Below are 15,602 nucleotides of genomic sequence, written 5' to 3'. Positions count from 1 at the left end.
TGGACCCAACACAGCAAAGTATAGCTCCGACGTATATATCCTAAACTGCCTTCCTCTGCCCCACCAGTTCGTTTTTACGCTGCCCACGTACACTTTATGTGTGTTATGTGTAAGTGTTATGTCTTGACTACAAGGATCTTGCTGGGCAGACAACCATTTTGTGAAATTTATATCACTTGACAAATCACGGCCATTTCATAAAGCCGGCGAGTTTAACAGAAGACGCTTCAGCGCGTTCATTTTTTTAAAAAAAGACAATTGTATTAGGTTCTCTTCCACCCCTTTAATGGCACATAACAGAGCAATTCACGTGCAATCTATATAAGAGCGTTTTAATGAAATTACCATGTTCTGCAGTCGAGAAATAAGCAAGTCTCGTAAGGTTGCGATCCTGCGCACATTTACCTAGGATTAAGCCTCACTGGACACAGTGAAATTTACTGTTGAGGAAGCATGCATAGGCCTGAACTGTAAAATACATATTTTTGCCATTCAACTAACTATCCGTGCAGCTTTGTACCTGACCTCGCCCCTGCACATCCAAGATGCCTAGTCATAGCGCACCCAGTGCAGTTATCAGTCACACTGCAAAGACATAGATAGGCCTTAGAGCAGGTAGACCGGGCAAATAATAACCTTGCCGCTCTTGTTTACTCACGGTATGAAATGGCAGGGAAGACGATAGCAGGGAAGACGTTAGCTTTGGCACAACTGGGGTGGTGACAAAGCAGTCTCCAGTTTCAACCCCCCTCCCGAATTTTAACATTCACAAAATGAATGGCGGCGGCAGCTTGTTCAATATTACTTACATTGCAGGCAGTATGGCATAACATTAATGTTATAAACCACACTACATGCAACACATGCTGTTGGCGACAAGGTTAATGCGAATCAGAATTTTGCTATGAAATACTGTGGTTTGAGGACAAGTAAAAATATAATCCGAGAACAGCTTGCTTCAGGAATGCATTACAGGATAATTGTGCGTCGGTGTAAGTAGCGTCCAGCAAAAAGTATGGGTTTTCACGGATAAGGTTTTAATCACCTTTGAGCTGCTACTTACACCAACGCTGGATCAGAGAAGAGCAACTAGAAACTGCAACAAAATGGTGTAGCGTGGAATAGCCTGTTCATCGTTCATGCTAGCCAGTTACACCTTTCTCAGTCAGTATTCTATGGCTGCTGAGCAACCTTTTGGCTTTCAAGCCTTTGGTTCCCCCAACCCAGAAAGCATTTGTATTTACGCAAACCTTGGGGTTCCCTAAAGCCCATTAAGGACACCTGAAAAGAACTTGAGACCTTCTCTACATTCAAGGCAGATACTTTACCACTGATTTATGGCCCTTCTGCCTTGTGTGTAGATGGTGGTGTTTCAGCTGCTTCGAGAATTAGTCACTTAGTATATAAGAAGATGATTTGGAATTCAAAAGAACATGTTTATGTTCAAGTTAGCAACCAAATTTAAAAAGAATTGCTTTATGCCTCCTGTGCAAAAACATTTAGTTGGAAAACACCACTGAAACCACTGTGAGTTAAACATGCAACTGAGCACTCTAGCTGGAGTGTGATCCTACGCTTGTTTATGCAGCAGTAGCTTCCAGTGACATCGATGAAACCAAACCCCAAGCAGAACTACATGCAACTCAGGAGATCTGTGGCTCACCTGTGGTTAAAAATAAAACACTAATAAGGGGAAAGAAGATAATCTGACTGGGACTTCAGCTCTAGTCACTCCCCACCAATTTTCCCCAATCAGAATCTCTCTCACCTGCAGTTTGGCCTTGGAGAAAGACTTGGGTTTCATAAGGGTACATAAAAAGTTTTCCCAGTAGGGATACAGTGGTACAAGAGGGGGCTGTTAATCAGGAAAACTGTGACCTAAACTGGTTAGTCCATTCACGGTTTGTTGACTATTCTGGAGCATTGGAATTTGCATTATACCAGTTTAAATGTACCCTAAGTTAGTAAAAATTAACACATTTTCCCCAAAAGAGGCATTTATTGTGAGAACATGCACACTAGTGGGCAAACACAAAGTATGCAAAACATCTTGTAGCGTATCCCAGGCTGTTTACCTAAGATTAAGTCCCGTTGAACATTGCTTTACTTGCTTCTGAGCACACATACTTACGACTGCAGATCAGGGGCTAAAACCAGCAGCATGGTTATTAGTGAAGACAGCATTTTTTTAAGATTGAGAAAGGAGCAGCAACCTTTTTGCAATGTCTTTTATTTTTTCTTACAACTGAAGGGGGCTTGAGTCTTGCTAGACTATGGTTTAGTTTTCCCTTCTCCCTCCTTTTGTCCTCCTGTTGTTTTTCTGTTCCTGCCTTGTTAGAGATGGAAGGATGCTTTGACCTGTTGATTCACCACACCCAATTGGTGGCCGACTATGATTTCATCTTCAACAATGCTAAAATGGTATGAAGTTAGAACAGCTAGGAAACTTGCGATGCTTTAAACTACGCAGGCTGGAGGAAGCATTAGGAGGATGCATTGTAGAACTTGGTAATTTTCTATGCAATATCATATCTACATCTATAATAGCTTAATCAGTAATTGTTATTCTTTTATCGACCTTGCACTGTCCGTTATTCTTTTAGTCACATTGTACTGCCTTGATAGATTTTTTTAGTCATTTAAGTCCATGCTATTACTTTAATATTTCTGCATTGATCACTGTATATCAATAAAAGGTTTCATTCATTCTATTTATAATCTTATTTATTTTCTTTCATTTTTAAACTCCACTTTTCTCTCGTCATGGAACCTCCCAGCACATATGTAGTTCCCAAGTGGTCACCCATCCAGAGACCAGCCAGACCTAAACCTGCTTATCACCAGCAAGGTGGTGGCCTCATGTGTGTTCAGTCCATACCCTGGGAACCTTGAGCGTATGGGACTTGGCACAAGTTCCACTTTATACACTTGGGGTGCAGTTTTGAATCCAGATCCACACAGGACTCTAGTCATTTATTTCCACAGTTGTAAAGCCAAATTTGCACAGTCTAATAATTCTACTCAACAGAAATGAAACAATCTTCTTCCTCTAAATCTGTGGAGGATGGTGGGGGTGGCAGCAGTATGAGTAAAACATGAAACAATACTGAGGAACATAAGAGCCCTGTTGGATTAGACCAAAGGCCCATCTAGTCCAGAATTCTATTCTCACAGTGGCCAACTAGCATTTTCTCCTCGTGCAATTCCCAACTGTTCCACAGAGGCATACTGCCTCCAACTGTAAAGGTAGAATGTGGCCATCGTGCTTAGTAGCCTCTGAAAGCCTATCCTCTAAAAGGGCCTGTAATTTGGAGTAGACAACAAAATCAGCATATATGATAGAATACTCTCATTTCAAATAGATTTGAACAAAAACTATTTCCCCAGTAAGATTTAGTACACAAATTTGGAAAGTGGGAAAGAAAAAAACCAAATACTGACTTTTCTGTTTTATTCCAAAAACAAAAAACAAAAACACACTTCAGCAGCAAAAAAAACCCACATTGATTCAAAAAACAAGACAGACACAAAGAAGGGCCAAAGGGTACAGGATGTGTTGGGTATGGTGGGATTTCTTTCCACATTTATTCAAGTTCCTTGTAGCGGGCAAACATGACTCTCCGCACAGCATCTCGGTAAGTTTCATTAGATTGCCTTCTGCTGGGTCTTGCTTGTGTCCCTAAGCCTGCTCCCTTCTTCCGACTTTCAGGCTGGAAAAAAAAATAAACTAGTAATATTTCCACCTAGAAAATTCACCAACTTCATTTTTTTTTATCACCAAGGAAGAAACAGACATTCCTTGTGATGTAAACACACCAGCCCTCTTCAGGCAAGCCCTGAACTTGTGAGGCTTAAAACTCGGGTGTGTGTGCAAGCCCTGCCCCAGTGTCCCAACTCATAGAGGCTCCTCTCAGATCTTCACACTCAGAGTGCAAAAAGATCTGAAAGAAGCCTATGTGCAGCAGCACTGGGGGCAGGGCTTGCAGCATACACACCTTCCCCTACAGTTTTAACAGTTGCATGTTCAGGTGAATGAAGAGGGCTAATGTCAAAAAGCCATTCAGGCTCTTTTAAACATAGCTTAGCAGTATTTCAGTGAGTAAGGGTAACAGAATTAATACATCATTTGATACCAGCTAACCTTACCTAACAATTTTGTAACTAAGGACATTGAGTGTTTGCTCCTTTAAGTAATGGTGGTATACTGTCCTCATTCTTAGGGATCCCTTTCTGAATTACACCTCTAGCTACCAGTACTGCAAACCACAATTTATTTATAAGCATTTCTAAACCACCTAGTATTTTAAAAATCTCAAAGTACACTATGTACAATATAAAAATATGCATTAAAACAAAAATACAACCTAAAACCAATAAACCAACATAAAAACATATAAAAGAAAATAAAACAGATTCAGGAGATTCATACACATAAATCAGGGTCCAATTACTATGGGTCAGGAAAAGCCTGGGCAAAAAGATCTGAAGCAACTGATAGTTGCTGCTTCACATATAACAGAGGACAATGCATTCCACAGAACGGGTAACTCACTTTCTACTTCAATTAAGTGTTCCAGGCAGAGACCATAATAGGATTTAAAACAAAAACATAACTAAAACACCAGTGAAGAATAAAAAACTATCAGCAGACCAAAAACAACCACATCCAGAGATCAAAAAATTAAAACAAACAGCCAGGCAAAATACCTGGCAAAATGTTTTGATGTGATGCCAGATGGCTGCTAATAAAGGAGATAGTCTGACCTCCCAGGGCTGGAAGTTCTACATCTTGGATGCTGTAACCAAAAATCCCTTTACCTTACTTTCACCAATAGTACTTCAGATGCCAGCAGTACATGCAAAAGGTCCTGCCAACTTCAGTGCTAAGATTCTGAAGAAAATAGCTTCTGCTCCTTTCACTTATGGTCTACATGTGCACACAACCCAAGTATGGCTGGGGACAGTTACTCCTTGAGAAACAAAGGGTGATACACTTTTCTTTGTTCCTTTCCACTAACTTTTCAAGTAACTTTGTTAAAGAGATGCAGACTGACATAGTTCTTCTTGCAGGCAGCTTTTCAGAGACGTCTTTCAGAAAAATGTGGATTCATGGCAGGAAAACCAAACTGCACTAATTGAAAAGAGTTGCCTTTGCAAATACAGGAGTTTTACCTCCACTGGTGCCGTCATGCCCTGTTCATTGCGCCCCAGACCTGAACCTTCCTTCCAGCCCATAGCTTGCATCATACGGCTTCCTTTGTTGTTGCTCTCCATTCTTCCTTTATCTGTGGGCTTATAGTCACTGCAAACAAATATAAGTATGTCGACATGGATATATTTTCAGGCACATATAGAACTATAAGAATTATTCTATAACCAACAGCACATTTGACAGACACAATAGGAACTTTAGGATTTGTCAGCTGCCTAAACCACCTCCAAACAGGGATGGGGAACCTACAACCCCCCTGCTGTTGTTGGATGACAACTCCCATCATCCCTGACCATTGGCTGTGCTGATGCAACTCCTTAGATGGCAATAGGTTCCCCATCCCAGAGGATGAGAGGCTCATTTTTTAATGCAGGGGTCTTTAGTCTTTTGAGGCCTCCTTTTTATCTCCTATAATTCCTGTGATCCACCAGGGTGTTTTAAATATACAAACTAGGAATACACACGCAGGATCTTCTAACAGTCAAGACACAGCTAACTAGTGTTAAGTGAATCCTGGGTATACACACTATTCCTTAAGAACATAAGTGTCATTCTGGATCAATTGAACTCCAGCACTCTTTGGAGGAGTCGATCTTTTACTGTGGCAGCACCTATGCTCTGGAATCCCTTGTCTGTTAACATTAGACAGGCACCCTCACTATGCTATTTTAGATGCCTGCTAAAACCTTACTTCAGCAAGCCTATCCAGACAACTAATTTAGTTATGTATGCTTGTTCTTAAATTTTTGCTGATTTTATCTGTATATTATTGATAATTATTTTAAATTATTATGGAGAAAGGCTGTAGCTCAGTGGCAAAGCATCTGCTTTGCATGCAAAAGACCCCAGGTTCAATCCCCATCATTTCCAGATAGTGCTGGGAGAGACTCCCTGCCTGAAAACCTGGATAACTGCTGCCAGTCAATGTAGACAATACTGAGCTAGATGGACCAAAATGTTCTAATTTGGTATATGGCAACTTCCTATGTTCCTATTTTATGTACACTGCTTATGAGACTATTTGTTTCAACATATTAGAATTTTTAATGACAATTACTATAAAATATCAAAAATGTATTTAAGTATACAGATAACATTTTACATAAAATATTAAAAATGAAAGTATGCATAAGACAGCAGCTGATAATGTGAACTGGGAAGCCCCTAATTCAAATCTTATTATTTATTTATTTATTATTTGATTTATATCCCACCCTTCCTCCCAGCAGGAGCCCAGGGTGGCAAACAAAAGCACTAAAAACACTTTAAAACATCATAAAAACAAACTTTACAATACATTAAAACAAAACATCTTTAAAAACATTTTTTAAAAGCTTTCAACACATATTTTAAAAAAAAGGTTTAAAAACATATTAAAAAGCAATTCCAACACAGATGCAGACTGGGATAAGGTCTCAATTTTAAAAGCTTGTTAAAGAGGAAGGTCTTTAATAGGTGCCGAAAAGATAACAGACATGGCGCCTGTCTAATATTTAAGGGGAGGGAATTCCACAGGGGAGGTGCCACCACACTAAAGGTCCATTTCCTATGTTGTGCAGAACTCCTGATAAGATGGTATCTGCAGGAGGTCCTAACCTGCAGAGTGCAGTGATCGACTGGGTATATAAGGGATAAGACGATCTTTCAGGTATCCTGGTCCCAAGCTGTATAGGGCTTTATAAACCAGAACCAGAACCTTGAACTTGGCCCGGTAGCAAATGGACAGCCAGTGCAATTCTTTCAGTAGTGGGGTGATACGTCGGCGATACCCTGCCCCAGTGAGCAGTCTTGCTGCCGCATTTTGCACCAGCTGCAGTTTCCGGACCAACCTCAAGGGCAGCTCCACATAGAGCGCATTACAGTAATCTAGCCTAGAGGTTACCACTGCGTGGACCAGTGTGATCAGGCTATCCCGGTCCAGAAACAGACACAGGTGTCTTACCAGCCGAAGCTGGTAAAGGGCACTCCTAGCCACAGAGATCACCTCAGCCTCCAGCAACAAAGATGGATCCAGGAGCACCCCCAGACTATGAACCTGCTCTTTCAGAGGGAGTACGACCCCATCCAAAGCAGGCAACTGATCAATTATCCGAACTCGGGAACCACCAACCCACAGCACCTCCGTCTTGCTAGGCTTCAGACTCAGTTTATTGCCCTCATCCAGCCTACCACCGAGTCCAGGCAGCGGTCCAGGGCTTGCACAGCCTCTCCCAATTCAGATGTTACAGAGAAACAGAGCTGGGTATCGTCAGCATACTGCTGACATCTTGCCCCAAATCCCCTGATGAGTGCTCCTAAGGGCTTCATATAGATGTTAAACAGCATGGGGGACATGATGGTACCCTGCGGCACCCCACAGCACAACTGCCAGGGGGCCAAAAGACCATCACCCAATGCTATTCTCTGAAAACGACCTTGGAGATAGGATCTTCCCTCAGCCATTAAGTTATTAGAGAGCCTAAAGCAGGTCAAACTCTCAGCCTTAACCCATTTTCAATATGGAGAGAATACTGGGCTACTTTTTGAATGGGATTGTTGTAAGGATTACTGAGAATGTATGCAGAGTGCTTTGAGCACTTTAAAGGCTTTAAAATTATTAAAATCATAGGAGCACATATCCTTTTATTTCCTTACCAATTTACAAAATACACAAGCAGTTAAGATCATAGAGCTGGAAGGGAGTTCAAATATCATCTAGTCCCACCTCCTGCCAGTGCAGGAAACCCATTAAGTAGGGCCCCACTCATACGGCAGGTTACATTCCGGACCTCTGCTGAAAAGCAAAAACCGCTTTAAAAAGCGGAACTCATTTAACAGAATGGCGCTCTACGCCTGAAAACCGCCATAAAAGCGGAACAATCGCCATATGAGTGGGGCTTTAGTCTAATTGAGACTGCCTCATTAGCGAAGCACCGTAAAACGGGGCCCTACTGTACTACAGAAACCCTGACAGATGACCATCCACCCTCGGGTTAAAAGTCTCTAACAGAGTTCACTCTGAAGGAGTTCACACTTTCCAAAGCAGTCTCTCTCACTGTTGAAAAGTTATTTTGGACAACTTATTTCATGAGACAAGAATGAACCATTACCTTTCAGAATTCCTGAAATACTTTGGCCGTTTTCTCTCTGGAGAGTTCCGTTCCTCAAATTTCTCTCTTCGGTCGCCTTCCTTTTCTTTAAATTTTCCCTTTAATATTAAAAGGCAGAGTTATTTAAAAAGGCATTACTGATTCTCCCTCCCCTAGTATGCTGCCGATAATTCATTCCTTCACTGAAAATTCCTCATTTGATGAACTAATCTAAGCAGTGGACAAAAATTCTTTAGTTCCTCAATAGTGCAACAGAACATCTTGGTTTACTTTCCAGACATTTCAAAACAACTACCTTCAAATAAAAATCAGGTGTATCATCTCTGCAAGAGCCTACCCACCTTATTAACTGCATTGTATTCTCAAGTTTATATCAAAGTACAAGAATCAATCACTTTAATGTTGCACCTACATACAATTGAAACAATCTGGTTATTTTACAGGGTGTTTGGGTTTCTTTGAAAGTGTGTGTTGAATGAGGTGCTACCATTAAGACAGAGGTGTCACATTCAGATCTTAGCACACTGTTGCACATTGAAATCAGTTCTTTTTTCTTCTCTGTGGGCATTAATTCTGCAGTCAAAGCTTACATCTTTTGACATCTCCATCTTGTGCCTAAACATCTCCCTATCAAGGAAAGATGGGATGCCTACTCCATCATTGGATTCCTGCATTGAGCAGGGAGTTGGACTCAATTGCCTTATAGGCCCCTTCCAACTCTATGATTCTATATGATGAGCCACTGCAGTCTCTGTACACAGCAAAGAGAAGAGTCTCCTGTGCTGGGTGTTCATAACAAGCCATGTTTCCAAGCAATCAGGTTGCTTAATTCTGTTCCACATGGCTTTATTTCTAAATAGCAATTAGACTAGCGATACCCAGAAAAACAATGTAAATAACACCACTCTCCAGAGGGCAAGGGAAATCACAAGGGGGCACATTGGTCACACACAGGAGGAATGTTTCCAATATCAGCTGGCTTAGTCCAGTATTCTAGACATGTACCATTTTTCTTCTGATATTACAGTTTAAGGCCAATTTAATTCACTTTCCAGAGTCGCTTCAGGCTACAATCTAAATACTCCTTACAGTATAAAATATATATCACACACACTCATACAGCTGCAAATGAGTATTGGTAGGGCACACAGGGAACTGTTTATGTATCAAGATCCTGCTTCAGCACAGCCACAGCTGCGCAGGACCATCCTAAGCAGACTTAATTACCCAGTTACCTCACGTTCTCGCCTCTCCAAATACGCAAGCTCTTGTTCTGATCGTTTTATTTTCCGATGAATCTCTAGGTTTTGCTGTAAGTAGTAAAAGGAACAAATAGCATTTGAATTGTCTCACTTCATGCAATGAAAAAGACTTGTAGCCATTTAGAACATTCAGCCAATTCTCAAGTTTTGTGAGCAGCAAAATATTAGGATGTATGGCAGACTTATGGAATAAAATAAAATGTAACACTGAATTCCAACACTTGAGTACATATTATTATAAAATAAATGTACTAAAATGCAAAATAAAAGCAAAGGAAATTTAATTTATTCATATTCATTCTATATTGCTCTGTTTCCCCCAAACACAGCTTTTCAATCTCTTAAATGCAGCATCTGAAGCCTTGCTCTGGGTGCCGTTGCCAAATGAAGGTTGGTGGACACCCACTAGGTGCAGGGTTGTTTTTTCTGAGTCAGGGCACCAACTTGGTGGAATGCCCTCTCCAGAGAAGTTCACCAGGCAATGACTGTTTCCTGTCGCTTTTAAGAAGCCTTTGGCTAAACTAATAACAGCTGTTGACTTCTGACTGTTGTGTAGATGCTTACTTCTTTATTTTCTTTATGTTAGTAGTGTCACTCTTCTTGTATTAAAGAATTGTTTTTATTTTTTATTGTTTTGAGTTATGTTTTGGTAATGAGAAAGCAGATGATAATGATCATCTAACCTTTTCTGATATCTCCCAGAAGCTCACATACACCATACTCTTTCCCACTTCAGCATAAATCATGGTTTAGTGTTACACCTGGATTGTGTTAACACTGTGGTTAAACCAAATTCTGAAACCAGGATTTGAAGCTAGTTTCAAACTCAGGCTTAAAGCTAGCTATGGTTAGTTTTGGTACAGAGCCAAAGCTATACCTAACAGTAAAAGGGGAAAGGAATGGGAATTCAAGCAATATGGGAGAGAAAGAAATCAGGAAAAATTACACCTATGAGAGGCAAAATATGAAGATACTACAATTTCGCATTAACTCACTTAAACTCCTTTCCAGCAAAAACTATGTTTATTTATACAGATGGGAGAGCCATATATTCATGACTCACATGTGTAAAATCCATCCAACCACCCCATCCCGCAATCCAACCAATACACATTAAAACTTATATGCTATATCTTGTGTAATGTGAAAGCTTGCACTTCCAGAATTCTGCATATTAGTTGGCTTAATTAACGGTATAACACTCACGTATTCTGTGGGCAACAAAGCCACTGTATTTCAAAGGTTCTGAAGCAGGTGATGAGGTTTTTATACTCCTATTGTCCCTGTGCTAGTGTCCCCATTTTTGTCCAACCCTCAACTAAAGTCCTCGATTCCATTTGTAAAACATAACAGGAAAAAAAATAACTGGTAGGATCTAGCCTATAACATTCATCTGATGAAGTAAGCTAAACCTTATGGACAGTCCTGCTACCATACATTTCTTTATCTTTAAGGTGCTGTGGGAGTCTGTTCTTTCTATTGCCATATACTAGAAGAGCTGTTTTTTTCTGGAACTAGGCAAAGTTAACAAAAAAGTAGGTTATCCAAAATCAAGGGTTCTGAACCATTTTAAGGAGCTCCGTCAGACGCAACATGTGGAACTATTTGTATACAAACAATTACTATTCTAATAAAATGAATTATATTATTAAAGCCAGATATGTCTTAATGCATCCTAAATCTCCTATCATTCAATTTCACTGGGTAGCCCTGAGCTGTAGTATAATGAGAGGAAGAAAACCTCTCTATCCAATTTCTCCACACCAATACATAATTGTAGCAACCTCTGGCATATTCCCCACTTGCTTTCCTTTTCTTTAAGCTAAAAGACTGAAACATTGTAATGTTTCCTCATAAGGGAAGCTGTTTCAGTTCCCTAATGATTTTGGTTGCCCTTTACTGCACCTTTTCCACGTCTACAATAAGCTCTGAGGTGCAGTCAGCATGGCTTAAAGCCCTGACACAAAAGGAACACGCCTTATCCTGAAACTTTCTAATTTCTGGTGGCATTCCTGCTAATCAGAAGATTTGTTTAAATGAAGTAAGATATAATATGAATAGCAAAAACCCCTGAATGTGTTGTTTTTCTCCTTACTTTGTGAAGATTGGAAAGTTGTTGATGCTTGATTAGTACTTCTTTATTTGGAAATTGCCTCCGGCAAAGTAAACATGCTAACTTATTCCAGTCAGTCAGCTTATCTTCATCATTTTCAACCTTTTGTGGCCGTTCCTCCTGTTGCACTGGTGGTCGTGGAGGCTGTGGCTTTGGTTCCTCTTCCTCCTCCTCTTCATTGTCACTGTCTCCACCATACTCTCCTAGGAGTCCTATCAGAGGATTCACCACCTTTGGCTGCAGAAAAAAATAAGACCAATATGCAAATCCAAATCCTATTCAGTGGTTCTAAGTCTTAGATGCCTCAATTGATATATTATTAGCCAATCTGCTACAATCAGGGCATTTAGCTGGTATAGTGCAGTTGCTAAGTGACTGAGCTACAATCTAGAAAAATTCTTGTTCAAATCTCATATCTATCATGAATCTTCTAGATGGCCTGAATCAAGACACTCTTGTTTAAGCTTCAGTCTTCTAATCTGCAATTGTGCATGCATGCACATGTGTGAGAGAATATTATTGACTTCTCACAGAGTTTCAGTGAAGTGAAAGCACTCTGAACACTTGAAAGCACTATACAAATGTTAAATATTATTTTAATTATGGTATTATTATAATCATCACCATCTTATTTTAACAACAGAATCATCATATGAGCCTTTTGGGGGGAAACTGGTAGCCAAAATGACAAATGGAAGGATCACCTGTATACAAAATAAAGATTCTTGGAAATAGGTGCTATTCAGGCAGACTTCACGTTGGCTCAACCCCAAGTTAAAATTAGAGAAATCAAAATTTGGATTTAGATTACAGTATGTTCAACTGAATTATGACATGGACTTTCCCACAGACATCATGTGCTGATTTCCATTTCCAAAAACCTAAGTGAAAATCAGCTTGGATTTTCCCTAGAATCTTAAGGATTCCAGTGTGAACATTACAATGTCAGAAAATGCCTGAAGAATAGTATCTAAAAACTCTACAAGCAAATTTTCCATTTAATATGAATATTTTACTGTTCTTTTTTGCCTATTTCCCTCTGATAATTTTTTTTTAGTAAAGATGATGATAAGCACAAGTCAATACATGATCCTAAAATCATTTGAGATTCATAATCTAATGGTAATTTCACCCAGGTCAGAACTTCTTCATCTTAAATCATAACAAGCACTCAATCAACTCTTAGGGAAAATTCATGCTATGCTCTTAACAAAATAATGGGGATGTTAGGGGGAGAGAATCCACTCATTTGTCTGTTCTAGGAAGAGCAGCCAACATTTAAATAAGCAGGAAACACAGAAAGGCATTTGGAGAGTACAGGAAGTGATGACAACCACATGTATGCATTGGCTGCAATGGAAGAAATCCTGTCTCTTCCTTCTGGAGGCCAATATAGGCTGATTCCATGAAGTCTCTCATTAAGAGGGCAAGATGTGAAACAGCCCTTAGTTTAGGCAGTCTTCTAACTAGTTACATGGTCCATACATTCTGAAAATTAGGTTGTTTTTCTCTAATAATCAGCTTTTGTTGTGTATGAGTTAAACACCTGGAGCCTATTTGTTATCTTTTCAGCACTAAGACTTTTTGTTTTTCCAGGCTTTTAAAGTCTTGTGTCTTAAAATTGCTTAACTGTTGCCTTATTGCAGGTTTTATTACAATTGTTTTGTAATACAAAAATCAAAATAATTGTTTTGCTTTTATTATTTGTATTGTACTGTGAAGTGCCCTGAGAGCTGATTGGCTAAAATATACAAAAATAAGTAATATATAGAATAATGAGTTGGTATAGGAAGGTGGTAAAGTTCTGTATTGTACAATCTCAGATCTGGGGTGTGTATGTCATATTTTGAATGCGCTCATATACTAGTTATTAATACTCTGGAGTCTGAAGTTGTGTAGTACAGACGAGTATTCTACCATCTCAGGCTATCACTAAATTCGGCATAATTTGTAGTATGATGCAAAATTAGATAAAAACAGACAGCAAATTGAGGAGCAGGGAATCACTTGTTTTCAAATTCTGCCTCATGCAGGGAAAAATTCCTTGCTAGAGAGCTGAGCTTAAACTTCAGCCCTAATGTGCTAGGTTTTTTGTTTTTATTTTAAAACTTGTAGGCAGTCTTTATGTGGGGAAGCATTCAAAAGATAGGATCTCCCACCTGCAGTCTGGAGTGGTAAGGCCCATTCTACCAACCCAACTCTACCATCTCATTCTGCTGCATATGCAGATCAAGTCTAAGACACTACTGCTACATCTTGTCTTGCATATGATGCTTCTTCTGACATTTTGCTTTTTAAAAAAAAGCATTACAAAGATAATTTGTTCTGTTTGAAAACTATTACAAATCAGGACCGACAGTCCTCCATTGGTCATTTCTACTCTGGACACAACAACAAAATTGCTGGTAATGGAAGGGGGAATTCTATATTCATAGTCCAAGCTTTCCCTTCCCCATTATTCTGCACCAATATTTTATTCCCCTTCACCAAAAAGGGCTTTCATCATTACACATATTCTAACTTTGGGAACTTCAGGACAGTCTTTCCATCTAGGCACTGGCTATGCAGTGCCGTAACAATGAATCATCACATACCATCAAACTTTTTTTTCTTGGCCCTACACATTCATTTCTGCTAAATTTCATCATTGCTTTCAATCATGGCTTAAAATTTATGAGTAATTTTACACTATATTCAATCATGGCTTAAAATTTATGAGTAATTTTACACTATATGATTGAAAATTAGGATGAATTAAAATCTAAAATTTTGATATAGAAAGTCAGGAAAGCCTACACAAGTTAACACAATGGAGCAAGAGAAACACTGACTGCACAATCCTATGCATGCAAGTTTATTTAGAAGTAAGTTCCATGGAAGTTCAGATGGAACTCTGTATAAAACCACACAGCAGTCTGTCCAGTGTTGCTGCAACAAACGGGGGAGGGGGGGGACAGGATACTTTCCCTGTTACAATTCTCAGACTAGGTTTTTGCTGTCTGCATCACACCAATTGCAGCAGAACATTAAGTCTCATCCTTGCTAAGATTATTCAATAAAAATTAAGTCTGAGGAGGAAAAAAATGTTCCAGATGACAAATGCTGAGTAAGGTCTTCTTACTGGGGGTGCACTCTCTTCTTTTTTCAATGTTGGAGGTAGTGGTTTTTTAAATACATCTTCTGCAGGAAGCTTCTCCTCTGAAGGCTCATTCTGAAATATTAAGTCGGTAACTTAAAAATGATAACCAGCTGGGCTTCACCATAATTTGCCTCACACTATTGTTCATACTAGTACCTTTGCTTCTCCCTCCCTCCTGTGCCTCCCTTATAAGGAAAAGCATAAATATAGCAATTACATATGGTTCATGTCTCTTCCACTTTTGCCACCTTCCGCTGTCCCCTTTTTTGCCTTCTACTCTGTAAGCATGACAGCTGTGTGTGAGAGTTACAGGGGTGCTCACATGGGATTGTGTAACTGGTAAATGCTTAGCAGCTAAAGTCAGAAGTATAAGGAGGAACTCACATGCATAGCACTGAAATCTGCTACTGGCTATGTGTGATGTTGGAAAATACACTTCCAGTTCCCATTCTAGAATTCATTTAGTGTTGCTCCTCCCTCCCTGTTCAGACCAAGTCAAACTTGCTTTTAAACAAGGGCAAGTGCAATAGATTCATTTACTGGGTAACTGTTAGCACGTAAGATTCATTGGCATTCTACCACAAAAGTCAGCCCAGATATACTGTACATCCTGTCTGCTTGGAATCTTAATTTTATATTTATGTAATCTAAGTTGCATATGAATTACTGATGTATCTTAGATATCCAATATATTACTGGAAAATTCTGTGATTTAGGATGATTCACAGGAAAACTGGAAGCTTGAGCAACTTGAGAAAGCAGCCTGTAAATAAAATTACAATCCTTT

At 39.5% G+C, this 15,602-nt stretch overlaps 1 protein-coding gene across 3 annotated transcripts in view; it reads right to left on the bottom strand.

Moving 5' to 3' along the window:
- Nucleotides 1-3,480: 3,480 nt before the first annotated feature.
- RBM6 (RNA binding motif protein 6) overlaps nt 3,481-15,602 on the bottom strand; it is a 93,085-nt gene continuing 80,963 nt past the window's right edge. For all 3 annotated transcript variants that reach the window (XM_061617783.1, XM_061617785.1, XM_061617784.1), the window contains 6 exons: nt 14,798-14,887; nt 11,659-11,913; nt 9,537-9,611; nt 8,302-8,399; nt 5,173-5,302; nt 3,481-3,710 (listed from right to left, as the gene is read on the bottom strand). In XM_061617783.1, the coding sequence (XP_061473767.1) occupies nt 3,585-3,710; nt 5,173-5,302; nt 8,302-8,399; nt 9,537-9,611; nt 11,659-11,913; nt 14,798-14,887 (774 nt within the window). In that variant the 3' untranslated portion in view covers nt 3,481-3,584. The remainder of the gene's footprint in view (nt 3,711-5,172; nt 5,303-8,301; nt 8,400-9,536; nt 9,612-11,658; nt 11,914-14,797; nt 14,888-15,602) is intronic.

This window comes from Rhineura floridana, chromosome 3 (genome assembly GCF_030035675.1).
Source record: "Rhineura floridana isolate rRhiFlo1 chromosome 3, rRhiFlo1.hap2, whole genome shotgun sequence".
Classification (NCBI taxonomy): domain Eukaryota; kingdom Metazoa; phylum Chordata; class Lepidosauria; order Squamata; family Rhineuridae; genus Rhineura; species Rhineura floridana.
This window is presented reverse-complemented; position numbering and strand designations above follow the sequence as displayed.